General features: G+C 38.3%; 5 protein-coding genes across 5 annotated transcripts; 3 read left to right on the forward strand and 2 right to left on the reverse strand.

Annotated features, from left to right (window-relative positions):
• Window positions 1–2,510: 2,510 nt before the first annotated feature.
• Window positions 2,511–3,835, reverse strand: GCK72_010149 (uncharacterized protein; the record flags this gene model as incomplete). The annotated part of the gene is made up of 3 exons (XM_003104047.2): window positions 2,511–2,630; window positions 3,349–3,551; window positions 3,604–3,835. The coding sequence occupies 3 exons, from the start codon at window positions 3,833–3,835 to the stop codon at window positions 2,511–2,513; spliced, it is 555 nt and encodes a 184-aa protein (XP_003104095.1).
• GCK72_010150 (uncharacterized protein) lies at window positions 3,639–3,854 on the forward strand (the record flags this gene model as incomplete). Its single annotated transcript, XM_053727715.1, has 1 exon — window positions 3,639–3,854. The coding sequence occupies one exon, from the start codon at window positions 3,639–3,641 to the stop codon at window positions 3,852–3,854; it is 216 nt and encodes a 71-aa protein (XP_053587292.1).
• A 1,659-nt stretch (window positions 3,855–5,513) lies between these two features.
• On the reverse strand, window positions 5,514–10,959 carry GCK72_010151 (uncharacterized protein; the record flags this gene model as incomplete). The annotated part of the gene is made up of 7 exons (XM_003104136.2): window positions 5,514–5,813; window positions 5,860–6,587; window positions 7,829–8,206; window positions 8,256–8,374; window positions 9,392–9,660; window positions 9,911–10,169; window positions 10,823–10,959. The coding sequence occupies 7 exons, from the start codon at window positions 10,957–10,959 to the stop codon at window positions 5,514–5,516; spliced, it is 2,190 nt and encodes a 729-aa protein (XP_003104184.2).
• GCK72_010152 (uncharacterized protein) lies at window positions 8,832–11,361 on the forward strand (the record flags this gene model as incomplete). Its single annotated transcript, XM_003104143.2, has 5 exons — window positions 8,832–8,938; window positions 8,991–9,646; window positions 9,699–10,185; window positions 10,235–11,183; window positions 11,227–11,361. The coding sequence occupies 5 exons, from the start codon at window positions 8,832–8,834 to the stop codon at window positions 11,359–11,361; spliced, it is 2,334 nt and encodes a 777-aa protein (XP_003104191.2).
• Window positions 11,362–12,192: 831 nt separating this feature from the next.
• On the forward strand, window positions 12,193–13,466 carry GCK72_010153 (uncharacterized protein; the record flags this gene model as incomplete). Its single annotated transcript, XM_053727716.1, has 5 exons — window positions 12,193–12,305; window positions 12,420–12,538; window positions 12,590–12,963; window positions 13,052–13,310; window positions 13,366–13,466. 5 exons carry the CDS (start codon window positions 12,193–12,195, stop codon window positions 13,464–13,466), a joined length of 966 nt encoding a protein of 321 aa, XP_053587293.1.
• Between the last annotated feature and the right edge of the window lie 1,214 nt (window positions 13,467–14,680).

A 14,680-nucleotide genomic window follows, 5' to 3' on the forward strand; every position in this document is an offset into this window, starting at 1 on the left:
CGATGAGACTTCAGATCCACCTCCAATCCCGGTTTTAGTCGGAAGCGTCCCGATTAGCTACAGTTTTTACATTTTGGTCCACCAAAATTAATCCGAAAGCCTGTTTGAAGGTTAGAATTCATTTCTAGGCCTGTTTTCATCTTGAAAATCATTTCCGGACATTCCAGAAAGTCGAAGCGCCGGTCCACCGTTCCAAGGCTACTTAACAGTCATTCAGAGACAATTTTCCGGAGCTCACCTGGGTGTCGAAATGGGTGCCTGTCTCGCCAAAATGCGATTTTATCAAATTTTCAAAGTAGGAATATCAGACCCAGAGAGTTTCTTAACAAAAAAAGTTTAGTTCGAATTATCTGAACTGTTTTCTGTATAAGTACTGAGACGCTGAAGTCGCCAAATACCTCCGTGCCTAGGTCGTAGCTACTCGGAGAGATTGAGAGCTGTAATTCAGGAGGAAGGAGCGCGGATCAAAAACCATCATTGAATATCTTTTCTGTAGTGAATGAATAAATTTTTGTTAAAAGGAAAAGATGTTTGGATGTTTTTGAAAAAAGTTATAACATTTTTCGCGTGTATCACTATTTATGCCGCACCCTGTAAGTGCAACATCGGAGGAATCAATGGAAGTGTACTATTCCAAATGTGAGCATGGAAGACTATTCGTTTCGTGATTACCTACCATTTTCAGAGTCAGACTGATTGCACCTGGACTACGGTACATCACCATGTGCTTCTTTTTCTCCTTCTTCTTCTTCTCATTTTCTTAGTAAATCCATATGGTTTGATGAAAGGATAATCCTCAACCTCATCCTCTTCCTCACTCATTAGAAAAGGAAGGAAGAGGCTTCTCCTACTTCTTCATTTGAGAGTAAAGTAAACTGAGATAGAAAAAGAAGAAGAAGAAGATGAAGAAGCCCTAAAATGTGGTAGTGAGTCTTTTGGATTTGTGGTGGCGGTGATGGTTGGTGAAACCCAATATTCATAGTCACATTGGCTCTGACGATGAGAGGAGTATATCCATGACTTCTGAACAATTGAAAGAGATGAGACGGGATTTTTTTCAGATATCATCTGTACTTCAATTGAGAAATAAATCAGTGGTGCTAAGGAAGTTCATAATCCGAACCTTGTTAATCGTCCCTGTGGTCCACCCGTTTCCAGATATTTTCAAAGTTAAATAAATTCGATCTTATTTTCTAAAAATAAAAGAGGAAGATAACTGTTGATTAAATCTTGTAGCATCAAGACAGGAAATTTTATTCATTTCATTTTTCATAAATTTCACCTGAATCACCTTGAAAACTAAAACTGATTGAGAATCCATACTACCTAATATTTTAAAATTTGTTGAATTCATTAGCAGGTCGGGATACACTTGTTAATATCTGACGTCATCAGTTCTCTCGCTGGAACATCATAATTCTCAGAAGAAATCCATCATTACAATCCTATAGTCATTCTACAGTATCCCTTTTATCGAGACGAGAGTTCAAAATGTTTAAAAAAACGAAAAAAAAAACGATGAAATTCATGGTATTTTTTAATCGTTTCTTCTCTTTTTTGCCGCAATACAACTTTTTCAAGTTCAATCGAAAGCCATCCCGACTGGTACAAAATGCATTCATCATTAACCTCAGAGCCGACTAGAGAGTGAGTTGAATTGAGAGATTTAGAGAGAATGTGAGATCGAAGTATGTTTGTCACGCAATTCAACTATCAGTCTCAATGTGCGGTAAGATACGAACAGACTCCCAAGAAGAAGAAGAAGAAGAAGAAGGAAGAGGAGGCAGAAAGAGTTTTGGAATTGCTTGGGACTATCAAAAATATTTGCATTCGTTCGTAATAAAAGATACGATTGATTGCTTTCAGATCTGAAATAATGAAGACATCCAGTGTAGTTCACTCTCGCCAATTTCCCGCATGTTCTGTTATTTGTTTATTTACTTCTAGTTCTATTAAAAAAAGGGAATGGTATTCTTTGATTTTCTGTTTGTAAGTTATAACTAGATAAGGGAAAAAGGAGGCACTTGTTTAAAAAAAAACATTTATTTTTCTTTGTTTTTAAAAAGTTATTATATCAGTAAAATTATTCCATCTATTGTCACATATATCCCCTCTCCCGACTGTCGAATTGAATCAGTTTCCATTCTTCTCGAAAATCACGCCAAACGCATGAAGGAGCACTTTGTTGTTCTCCTTTCTGTGCGCGAGCATGATCGTGACAAGAGCACATTAGAAGAGAGGAATGTCAACAAGTGTGACACTCTCTTTAGGACTAGGAGAGTAACCGGAGAGGAACTCAGAGCGATTGATTCAGCTGTTTCACACCTACAACACGCAACGGTTTTGGTTACAACCTGAACAATGTGTCTGTTTTTAGGAGTCTTGTAATTATCAACCGGGATGTCAATATTCAATGGGACTAACAATGAAACTCAAAATTCATTATCGTTTTAACAAACAACACAACTGAGAAAATAACTACTAAAATCTAAAGAAACGAAGAAAACAGTTTATTCTTTCAATGTTAGCTTTTTGAACCACGTCGGTCTATCCTTCTCCAATTCAATAACTCGTTTTCCTTTCACAACTGCAGCCGGTGCCTCTGATTCTCCTTTAAACTTGACGTAAACCTGAAAATTTGGAACACTTTATAAACTGAATGTTATATAATAATATAATGGGCCTATTCTTGGGCAGCGAAAAACGTTTTTCGCTGGTTTTTTTCCGATTCACGGAACCAGAAAATCAGCGAAAAACTCTTCGCGCGCAGGCATTTTTTGCTGGAGTTTTCTCTTCCATATTTGGTATGTTAGGCCATTCACTTCGGGACCATTTTGTTTAAATCAGTGATCCTTTAATTGTCGATTTACGCTTCACTGAAAGTTAAAGGATCACTGATTTAAACAAAATGGTCCCGAAGTGAATGGCCTAACATACCAAATATGGAAGAGAAAACTCCAGCAAAAAATGCCTGCGCGCGAAGAGTTTTTCGCTGATTTTCTGGTTCCGTGAATCGGAAAAAAACCAGCGAAAAACGTTTTTCGCTGCCCAAGAATAGGCCCATAACTATTCTGTAAATACTCAGTGAAAAGTACATAGACCATTTCAAACAAGTGACTTCTCAGTTATTTATCTCACAACTTTTTGCTCAATACATACTTCTATAAATTTCAAAACTAAAACTTACTTTCATTATTAGAAAAACTAATTTTTGAGTGAAAAATCACAATATGGATTTATGGAAAATTTGAAATCACGATATGACTAATATGAACAACAATGTAAGTTTTGGAGGAGTTTTTTAACTTGATATCTGGACAGTACTATTTTCATTTTGGAAAATCTCACTTCTCTGTCCTGCTTCTCCCCAACATAGGGATTATACTCCATCATTTTTTTCTTGATTTCTGATGTCAATTTATGAACTTTGGAATAGCAAGCATCACAAATAGTGTCTGATGGATGAATATTCGAACACGCTGGGCACGTAACCAGATTATCAATTGGTTGGAGGAGACGGGTGAATGAGAACTTGCGTGTAACTTTTTTGGCTGAAATATCAATTTTCGAAATTTCGTGTTATACATCGATACAGAAACTTACGTTTGCTTGTACGGTATTTTGGCACTCCGAAAACGATGCTGAAATCTTTGATCATTTCTCCAACACTTCCATACGTCAATGCAGATGATTTAAGTGTTGCTGGTGGCATTCCAGAGATATCGAAAGCGAGTCCCAACGATGGTGGTGGTGCCGACTTATTAGACAAAACTCGTAGCAATGGATCAATCGACTGTCGGAGATTCAAAAAAAACCTTGCGCGCGCTTCATTCATTCTGAAAAATAGAACATAAATGGTTGGGTGAAAAATATTCTATATGCTCATGAGCAGCATGCTCAGTTCGTTTTCCGACTGTCGCTGAAAAATAGAGTAACGTGTCGACCAAATTTTCGATGATTTTTGAATCGATAGTTGAAGGATAACGGTCGATAGGTGATCGAGTCGATGATCAGAAAATGAATCGCGACTCGAAGATAATCAAAAAGTCATGATTATCGTCTCAAAATTATCGATGACTATCGACGATCATGATCACTGGTGATTATCGATAATTTTTCGACCAGCGATTATCGATAGTCGGTCGACGATTAATCGTCGATAATGAGCAAAAATAAAAGACTCCGGAAATGGTTTTAAATGGCTCAAACTGGTCACAATTAGTGTTTTAATAGATTTCTGAAGCTACTCTATCAATTTACACCAAGAAAAACATTTTTAAACGAAATTATTTTTCCTTTTTTTTTGAAAAATTTGAAAAAAAAAATTCTCTCATTTTTTATTTATTTTTTTTGATGGAATCAATGGAGGACTCTTACAAGACTATCAAAACACCATTTTTGACTAGTTTGAACCATTTAAAACCGTTTCCGGACTCTTTTATTTTTGCTCATAATCGTCCACCGACTATCGATAATCGCCGGTCGATAAATTATCGATAATCATGAGTGATCATGATCGTCGATAGTCATCGATAATTTTGAGATGATAATCATGACTTTTTGATTATCGTCGAGTCTCGACTCATTTTCTGGTCATCGACTAAACTAAATTTTGATCAAATCGAAATGATTTTCCCGATTATCGTCGACTCTATCGATGATCATAGCGATCGACACGTTACTCTACTGGAAAATGAAACGGCTTATTATATCGCTTGCGCGTAAAATTTGAGACTGAGTCTGCAGCACAATCACTGGTAATTGCGTACGAAACGCGTTTAAACGCTCTACTCCACGGTGAAATTATTACCGAGAATTGAATTGCAAAAGGGAGAATTTGCAAAAGTGAAATTTTTCATATTTAAATAGACATATTATCGGAATAAAAAAGTTCCGACATTTTTTACCGACGCGCAAGAGTCGCGGTACTGGTAGATCAGAAACGCCCACTCATCATAAACATTTCTTCTGCAAAATCAGGGCACGGTTTCATTGAATTCGCGGGTGAAGTTTTGTTTAAAAATACCATTTTTTAAATAAAATTTGACCTATTTCCCTTAAAATTTCATTTCCACCATGAAGTTTGAGGAAAAAAGATCAAATTTTAAAGGAAATAGGTCAAATTTTATTTAAAAAGTGGTATTTTTAAACAAAACTTCACCCGCGAATTCAATGAAACCGTGCCCTGATTTTGCAGAAGAAATGTTTATGATGAGTGGGCGTTTCTGATCTACCAGTACCGCGACTCTTGCGCGTCGGTAAAAAATGTCGGAACTTTTTTATTCCGATAATAAATAGTTCCATGATACACAGATGAGTTTCCGCCGACTGTTTCACGCAATGAAAGAAAACTTGATAGAACAAATCCGTTAAAAGTTCATTCGGGTTGAGGAGTAGACAGGATTCTCAGGCCAAAGCGAGAGAAAATTCAAATAAAATACACAAACATTATTTACGGGGAGACACGTTCCAATGCATTGTTCAGAATAAATTAAAAAAGGGGTCCGAGTAATCTAGAAGTCGTCCTCGTCTTCATCAGCTAGCTCTTTGGCAAATTCCATCTCTTGCTGCTCTCGCTCACGGGCTTGCTCAATCGTTTCGACGGCAATCTTCTTCTTTGGTGGATATCTGAGAGCTTTGACAGCCTGGTTATGCAATTCAAGACAATAGCGAATGCGAGTATCGAAATGAGCTTGAGGTTCTGATGTACGATAGATGTCAGCTGTCTCAGAACTTTGCATGTATCTTGGTCCATCACGGACATCAGATGTTATGACAGCATCAATAGCTCCATCAGCAATAGCCTTGGCTACCTGGAATATTCAATATTAAAAATGAAACAATGAAGTGTAAACATACAATGTATTCTGTCTCGGTCTCATTAGTCATGTATAACTTCTTGGCGATGTCTTTGATGTAAATTCTTGAATATGCCAGAGAGATTTGCTTGATGGCAGTCTTGATAACGTTTTGACGAAGACGAACGATCAGTGTCAGTGTGTCATCGGCCTCGAACTGACCTTTGTACTGCTCCAAATTTCGATTGAAACGAGCAACATCTCCATCACGAACTCCACGACTCAGATCCAGGTAGTGGGCTAGGCACTTGCGATAAATTGGTTGACGAAACACGCTACGATCGGGAATTTCACCTTGAAGTAGACCGATAACAACAACCCATTTTTGAACAGCTTGCTTGAAGCCAATAGCTCCTTCTTGAGGAGCTTTTCTTTGAGCCTGAAGGAAATATCCAGCCGCGGAATTATAATCAAGTTGCAGAGCCTTTATACGTCCTTGATAATACATGTACCGAGCGAGATCGTTGTTTGACGCGTTTTCTGGGAAAGCCACCTTCGATACAAGATGAGCAGCTGACTGGTACTGACGATTAATCAGATAGCAGCGCAAGAGCCAGCAGATGAGAACTGCTTGAGATTCGTTGAAATGGCGAAGGGTCGCGGTACGAAGACGAGAGTTCAGAAAACCTTGAAGATCGAAAAGACGGCCTTCACGTTCGTAGATAACACATAAAAAGTACAGTGTTTTAGCCGCGAATCCATCTAGTGTGCGCTTGTCTGTTTGGTAAACTGAAAAATGAATGTATTGATATAAGACGGTTGAAATTTCAAAATTTTTTGCTAGCGAATTAAAAAATAGATTTCTGTAAATAATCTGTACTGAAAGTACAATATTTCCGTGATGTTGAACGATTATGCAATAAACTGGCAATTGCTAGAAAAAGTTGCACGTGAAGCACAGAGTTTTCTCACTTTGATCTGTTCACGTCATTTTCTGTTCTTTTTTTAAAGTTTGTTCAAAAGTACAGAATCGGTATTGATACCAAGAAATTCCTTCAGATTCGGTATGCATACCGATTCTGTACTCTGCATAAAAGGTCACGTGAAAAAAAGATTTCTCCAAGTTTATTCAAAAGTACAGAATCGGTATCGATACCGATTCTGTACCAAACAACAATTCTGTATAAAAGGTCACGTGAAATATTGAAAATCCACAGTTTCGATGTGTCAAATTTTATTTATAATATTTTCGTTTACGTGGATTCAAATCTGATGTTCATTGAGTGGTCAAAATGACAAAAATGACAATTTTCGATGAATAATCACCTAGATTTCGTTATTCGATTTTGATCAACTTCACTTTTTCTTACTTTAGAAGGAAACACTTTAAAACCTTTTTTGCAATGTTCATTAACACAAACTTTTTCATGTTATTGAATAAGAAAGTGTGTTGTTGATCAAAATCGAATAACGAAATCTAGGTGATTATTCATCGAAAATTGTCATTTTTGTCATTTTGACCACTCAATGAACATCAGATTTGAATCCACGTAAACGAAAATATCATAAATAAAATTTGACACATCGAAACTGTGGATTTTCAATATTTCACGTGACCTTTTATACAGAATTGTTGTTTGGTACAGAATCGGTATCGATACCGATTCTGTACTTTTGAATAAACTTGGAGAAATCTTTTTTTCACGTGACCTTTTATGCAGAGTACAGAATCGGTATGCATACCGAATCTGAAGGAATTTCTTGGTACAGAATCGGTATTGATACCGATTCTGTACTTTTGAACAAACTTTGAAAAAAGAACAGAAAATGACGTGAACAGATCAAAGTGAAGCAAATTTGTTCTACATCATGATTTTTCACACATTTTTGAACGAAGTCTAAAACTAAAAAATAAATATGTACTAGTACAAAATCTCTCAATTTTTAAGGAAATAAGTTTGTGAGCAAGAAATTTTGAAATTTCGACCGTCTTATATATTTCTTTGAAAAATGAAGAAACTTAAACGTACTGTATGTGAGCTGCTGTTCACCAAGTCCAAGTGCTTCTGCATGTCTCTTCTGAGCATAGAGATGAAGCAACACTAGTAGGCGTAAGTAGCAATCAGACTCCGGAGATGAAAACACTGGCTTAACTCCCTTTTTAGGCGATCTGTTTTTTGGTACCGAAGTGTCCATTGGCTGAGCCTCAGTTTCTGCTGGTGGAGGCGTGTAGCGTAGAAACTTCAGAAGATTTTCGCTGTATTGCGGATCACTGCTCAAATGCGAAGTTAAAAGCTTGTGAAGAACAATATCATTCAGTTGTTTGCGTGTTTTTGTCAACACTTGCAACACACGAGTAATCAAATGCTCTTCGCCTTTATCCAAAGCAGCCAACTGCTCTTTGATATCTGAAAATGAATTTTTTTTAATTTTCACATACGAACAGAAAATTCTCACTTTCAACTGCAATGGCATTAACATCTTTGACCGGTTCTTCCTTCTCTTGAGTTTCTTGTTTGACTTCATCTACTTCCATTTTCTCAACGGCGGTTTCTCCAGCTTTCGGCGGCATGATCCTGGAAATATGACAAATTAAAAAGCTTTCATAATGCATTAATATCACTAGAATTCAACTGTAAGCAACATCACGAAAGTTAAAGGTTTACAGAGGAGTGAAAGACACGCAAAGGAGTGAAAAACCGGGAAAACAAAAATGATGACTTGAAAAATTCTTCCACTTCGCACTTTCGCTCTATCGCACTAGCCAAAAGCGAGGGTCTCGCCCCGACTTGCTAGACTTTTCTTGAATATTCTGTGCTCCTTTAAACATTATTGTGAGGAAGTACGCCTAGACACGCCTTTTTCGGTCGTTTTCTGCTGTTTTCTCATTTTTAGTGCTCATTGCTAACAGTGTTTTCTCGAAGTTTCTAGAAACTCGTTGATTTGCTTATATAGTCATATTAGTTATTAGAATTTCTTTTTTTAACAGTTTATCATATTGCTATAATTTCAGCGCCCTTGCTACCAAGAAAAATGTCGGTTCTCGGATTCGACATCGGTAATCTCAACTGCTATATTGGTGTTGCACGCCAAGGAGGAATTGAGGTTATCACAAATGACTATTCTTTGCATGCCACTCCGTAAGTTGAACGTATTTTTAAAGTTTTGTATTTAAAAACAATTCATTTACAGTGCTTGCGTGTCTTTTGGACCGAAAGATCGATCAATGGGAGTTGCAGCTCGACAAGCTGTTAACACAAACATCAAGAACACTGTTATTAACTTCAAGCATTTGGTTGGACGCAAGTTCAGTGATCCTGTCGCACAACGCTTCATTCCATTTATCCCGTGCAAAGTTGTTCAACTCCCTAATGATGATATTGGAATTCAAGTCAGCTACCTTGGAGAGCCGCAGACTTTTACACCAGAGCAAGTACTTGCTGCTCTCCTCACAAAGCTCCGTACTATCGTTGAATCTCAATTGACCGATGTCAGAAAAGTTTCCGACTGCGTCCTTGCAGTCCCATCATATTTCACTGATGTCCAAAGACGGGCTGTGCTCTCTGCCATTCAGTATGCTGGGTTGAACTCACTTCGTATCATCAATGAAACAACTGCTATCGCTTTGGCATACGGTATCTACAAGCAGGATCTCCCAGAAGAGAAGGAAAAATCGCGCAATGTAGTTTTCCTCGATATTGGACATTCTTCTACCCAAGCATCGTTGGTTTGTTTTAACCGTGGAAATTTGCAAATGGTCAACACCACATACGATCTGGAAGCTGGTGGTCTTTGGTTCGATGCTCTCATCCGCGAGTCTTTCAGAAACGAGTTCAAAACTAAATACGGTAAGCTCTTTTTTCTAAAAAAAAAAAAAAGTTATGTAATTTATTTTAACAGGAATCGATGCCGCCACTTCGCCACGCCCATGGCTTCGTCTTCTGGATGAATGTGAACGCGTGAAGAAACAAATGTCTGCAAACCAAACACCAATTCCTCTTAATATTGAATGTTTCATGGAAGATAAAGATGTAACCGGCAAAATGCAACGCCAAGAATTCGAGTCGCTCGCTGCTCCAATTTTCAATCGTATTAAGAAAGTTCTTGTTGACTTGTTCACCGATGACGTTGCTATCAAACCGGAAGATGTAGAGGAGATCGAGATTGTCGGAGGATCTTCGAGAATCCCAATGATCAGACAAATTGTGAAGGAGCTTTTCGGTAAGGAGCCAAAGACCACAATGAATCAAGATGAGGCTGTGGCTCGCGGAGCTGCTATGCAGTGTGCTATCCTCTCTCCAACCTTCCGTGTTCGTGAGTTTGCTATCAAAGATTCGCAACCTTACCGCATTCGACTCAGCTGGAACGGATCTGGAGACAATGGAGGGTAAGAACTGGTTCCTTTTAAAGTAATGTAATAATCATCAATATTTCAGTGAAAGCGACGTATTCGCTCCACGCGACGAAGTTCCGTTTTCTAAACTTGTCTCTCTTCTTCGTAGTGGCCCGTTCCAAGTGGACGCTCACTATGCACAACCGAACGTGGTTCCCCATAACCAAGTTCACATCGGATCTTGGAAAGTAAACGGGGCTCGTCCAGCAGCCGACGGATCTAACCAGAAAGTTAAAGTCAAAGTTCGTGTCAATCCAGATGGAGTTTTCACCATCACTTCAGCTGTTATGTACGAGCCAAAACTTGTTGAAGAAGCACCTGTAGAGCCAATGGAAGTTGATGGAAACACCAACTCCGAGGCTCCACCAACAGAGCCACAAGAACCTGTCAAGAAGATTAAGTTAGTTCCGATTGATTTGGAGGTTATTGAGTCGATTCCGGTTACTTATGATGTTCAAAAGTTTCAACAACTCGAGCATCAAATGCAAGCTGCTGATGCTAAAGAAAAAGACAAGGCTGATGCGAAGAACTCACTCGAGGAGTACGTTTACGAAATGCGTGAAAAGCTTTCTGAGCAATACGCCGATTTCATCACTCCAGCTTCGGCTGAGGAGTTCCGTTCAACTCTTACCTCAACAGAAGACTGGCTCTACGATGAGGGCGAAGATGCTGAACGTGATGTTTACGAGAAGAGGCTTTATGAATTGAAAACCATCGGAACTCCTGTTGTGGAGCGCTACCGTGAGTTTGAGACCAGAAAGCCTGCATTTGATTCGTTCGATCAATCTATTTTGCGTGTTCGACGTGCATATGAGGATTACGCCAATGGTGGTCCAACGTATGCCCATCTCGATAGCAAAGAAATGGAGAAAGTAATCAATGCCATCGAAGATAAGAAGAAGTGGCTTGATGAGGCTCGTCACAAACAAGATACTCGGTCCAAGACTGATGCCCCGGTTGTCTTCACTGAGGAAATCAATCAAAATAAGAATGTAAGACGATTCTGACAGATTTTTTAATTGAAAGTTTTTTCAGGCTTTTGAAAACATCGTTAACCCAATTCTCAACAAGAAGAAACCAGCTGCGCCAGCCCCACCAAAGAAAGAAGAGCCTCAACCAGCCGCCGGAGATCAGCCACAATCTCAGCCAGGAGAAATGGATGTCGATTAGATCTCTGAACTCCCCCATCACTTTTCCTATCAATGATAACCTCAAATGTTTGAATAAATACCTGTTTTCATCCGTTTACGTGATTCCTAGTGTGTGCCCCATTGTGTTATCGATTACTATGTCAATTTAGTAAGATCTCGAATCGAACACTTTTGTTTCCGTCCCGCATACTAGACAATTTTATGGTCCGGTTGTTAAATTTAAATTTAAAATATTTTATTTATTTCCCCCTATCAATCTGATGTTATATTTTTAAAAATCCATTTTTAGTTTAGTCGATAAAGAATATTTTGCACCTGAAAAATAAATTCTTTCAAATAATCGGAAAACTGTTTTAGTTGTTTGCGGTCCAGTGATATCAAATTTTGCAAAGTTAGACCGTATGTTACCGGCAATATGCAATCTAATGGGACTATTCACTCCGGAAAACGTTTTTTTTACAGGAGGTGAATAATAATAGTGAATATATTAAAGCTAAAAATCTCTGTCACGTTCAATTCACTTCAAAAAAGTAAATTAAAGTTTTTAAACTAAAATTCAAAAATCCTCACTTTTCGATTTCATCAAACATATTTCGATTCTTCTGGCTGGCCGAATATTTCTGGCCTAGCAAACGTGTGGCCGAGACACCGTGGAGGGTACTCGCTTTTATTGAGGCTTCTTTCTCTTGAACTGAAAATTTCTGTTTCGTTGGATACACGAAGTTATTTTCTAGTTTTAGTTTATATTTAGTTTTCTTTTTTCGCAAATCTTACTTCACGACGGCCTGATATATCTTTGATTTTTTTAAATACTGAATGCTTTGTATCTAAATTTTTTTTCAAGAAAACGATGGATTCAAATCAAGGAAAATCGTCCACAGATTCGCCTTATAGTTATGGTGGATCAAAAAATGAAAGTCTGGATCCACTTCTGATCGGATCGGTTTCAGTACTTGTCCTGGCGTAAGTTGTTTGAAAAGGTCTCTTTCTTGCTCTTTCTGATGATCTATGTTATGTTCAGATATTAGTTACTGCTGAAAAAAACTATTGTTAATAATTTCGAAATTGAGTTTTCAGATTGACCGTGATTATCTGGCGTCTTCTTAAATTACAATGGGATGAGAAAGCAGCTCGTCAGAGGACAGATTTGTTATTGGCAATGAATGAAGGAGCTGAGGATAGAAGAGGTGCCAATGGTATGTGTCCTAATCATTGTGAAGTTTTATTCAAATCCAGATTTGTTTCAGTAGCTGGAGGGATGCGTAGAAATGCTAGACGTCGTATTAATCGCGACGAGCAAGAAGACGGTTTCGTCAATCATATGCTAAACGATGATGACGAGATGGAAGATGGAGAAGGAGGTGATCAATTTGAATATGATGCTGATGGTAAAAAAGTTGGAAAGAGAAAGGCTGCTAAATTGGCAGCGAAAGAAGAAAAACGACAAATGCGAGAATATGAAATAAGAGAACGAGAAGAACGTAAACGACGTGAGGAAGAACGGGAGAAAAAACGGGATGAAGAAAAAGCAAAAGAAGCTGCTGAAGAGAAGGCTGAAGAGGACCGATTGAAGAAAGAACGAGAAGAGAAGGAACACAAAGAGCATGAAGAGTATCTGGCTGTAAGTTAGGTTCTGCATACTAATATCAGAAAAAAACACGGGTTTTCAAAAGTGTTTCAAAATTCTTCCATTGACTTTTTACTTCCAGATGAAAGCTTCTTTTGCTGTTGAAGAAGAGGGAACCGATGCCATTGAAGGAGAAGAAGCTGAAAATCTAATTCGTGATTTTGTAGCATATGTTAAAGCTAACAAAGTTGTCAATATCGACGAGCTGTCAGCTCATTTTGGTTTGAAATCAGAAGAAGCCGTAAATAGATTGCAGCATTTCATTGGAGAAGGACTCGTTCAAGGAGTTATGGATGACCGTGGAAAATTCATTTATATCTCTGATAAGGAGTTCGCTGCTGGTAAGGATATCTGTATACCCATAGTTTAATCTCATGTTAACCTGTTTTCTTTCAGTTGCGAAATTCATAAACCAGCGTGGACGAGTGTCAATTCATGAAATCGCGGAACAATCGAACCGCCTTATTCGTCTTGAGACACCGATTGCCGCCGAATAAGAAGATACAGAAAGAAAAGGAAGTGTGTACATAGAAAAACGATAATGACACCTGAACGTGGTCACAACTGTTCTAATTTAGTTTCTCGATCGCTTTTCATCTTTCCGTTTGTTCTTTTTGTTTCTGTTTTTCTCGCATCCCATATCATTTTCATTCATCAATAATAACTAATCCATAAATATTCATTCCAATCTCTTTGTCGTTCTCCCAGTTTTCTTTGAGATAGTGAGGTTTGTGCCCTCCATTATTTGAATTGATCATCGTCATGTTTACATTCAACCAAATTCATTATAATTCAGGATGTATCAAACTTATCCCCAACAACAACAACAACAGCCAGGCTATATGCCTCAGCAGCCATCACCTCCAATTATGGGAGCTGGAGCTGGCCCGATTGCTTCCCAGCAACCATTTGGTCAACAACCTCCACAAGCACAACATCAACAGTTTCAGCCTCAATTTCAACCTTACCAGCAACAACAGTCTACCCAACAATTTGGTCAAGGGGTAAGTAGAGCCGTATAACTAAGGGCAGGAAAAATCTTATTTAAATTCAGCAACCTCAACAATTTCAACCTCAGCAACCACAGCAACATGTTCCAACACAATCACCACATCCAGACAGAGAGTCTTATCAAACTGTTCTTCCATCAACGGTGACCCCAGGATGGAATGATCCTCCACCAATGTTGCCAACCGCTGGTACAACACCAAATCGTCTTAGCAACATGCGAAGAAGGCCTGTGGATCCGTCAATCACTGTAATTTTCTAAATGAGAGTACACTAATTTTTCAAAATTTTTATAATTTAGGGAAATGTTGGTTACAGAGCTGCACCACAAGCATCGAATCCATACGGTGGCGCTTCTCCATATGGTACCACTCAGCAAGATCCTCAACAGTATCAGCAGCAACAACAACACCAGCAGTATCAAGCCTATCAACAGCAACAACCACAATACGGACAACAACAGAATCTCCAGCAATATGGTCAACAGTATCCAGGAGGAGGAGCTCCACCTCAACCGCAACATTATTGAATACAAGCATTATAAATCTATATATTTATTTTTCTTTTGTCTTCCCGTCGCCTTTACTTTCTTTCATATACACCCCTCCCTTTATATAGTCGAATTTCTGTGATAAATCCTTATTTTGATTGTTGTTCTCTAATAACAATCTTGCAAACTCTTATCCATTCCCACACCCTCTTC

The sequence above is a fragment of the Caenorhabditis remanei genome, chromosome III (assembly GCF_010183535.1).
Source record: "Caenorhabditis remanei strain PX506 chromosome III, whole genome shotgun sequence".
NCBI classification, from domain to species: Eukaryota; Metazoa; Nematoda; class Chromadorea; order Rhabditida; family Rhabditidae; genus Caenorhabditis; species Caenorhabditis remanei.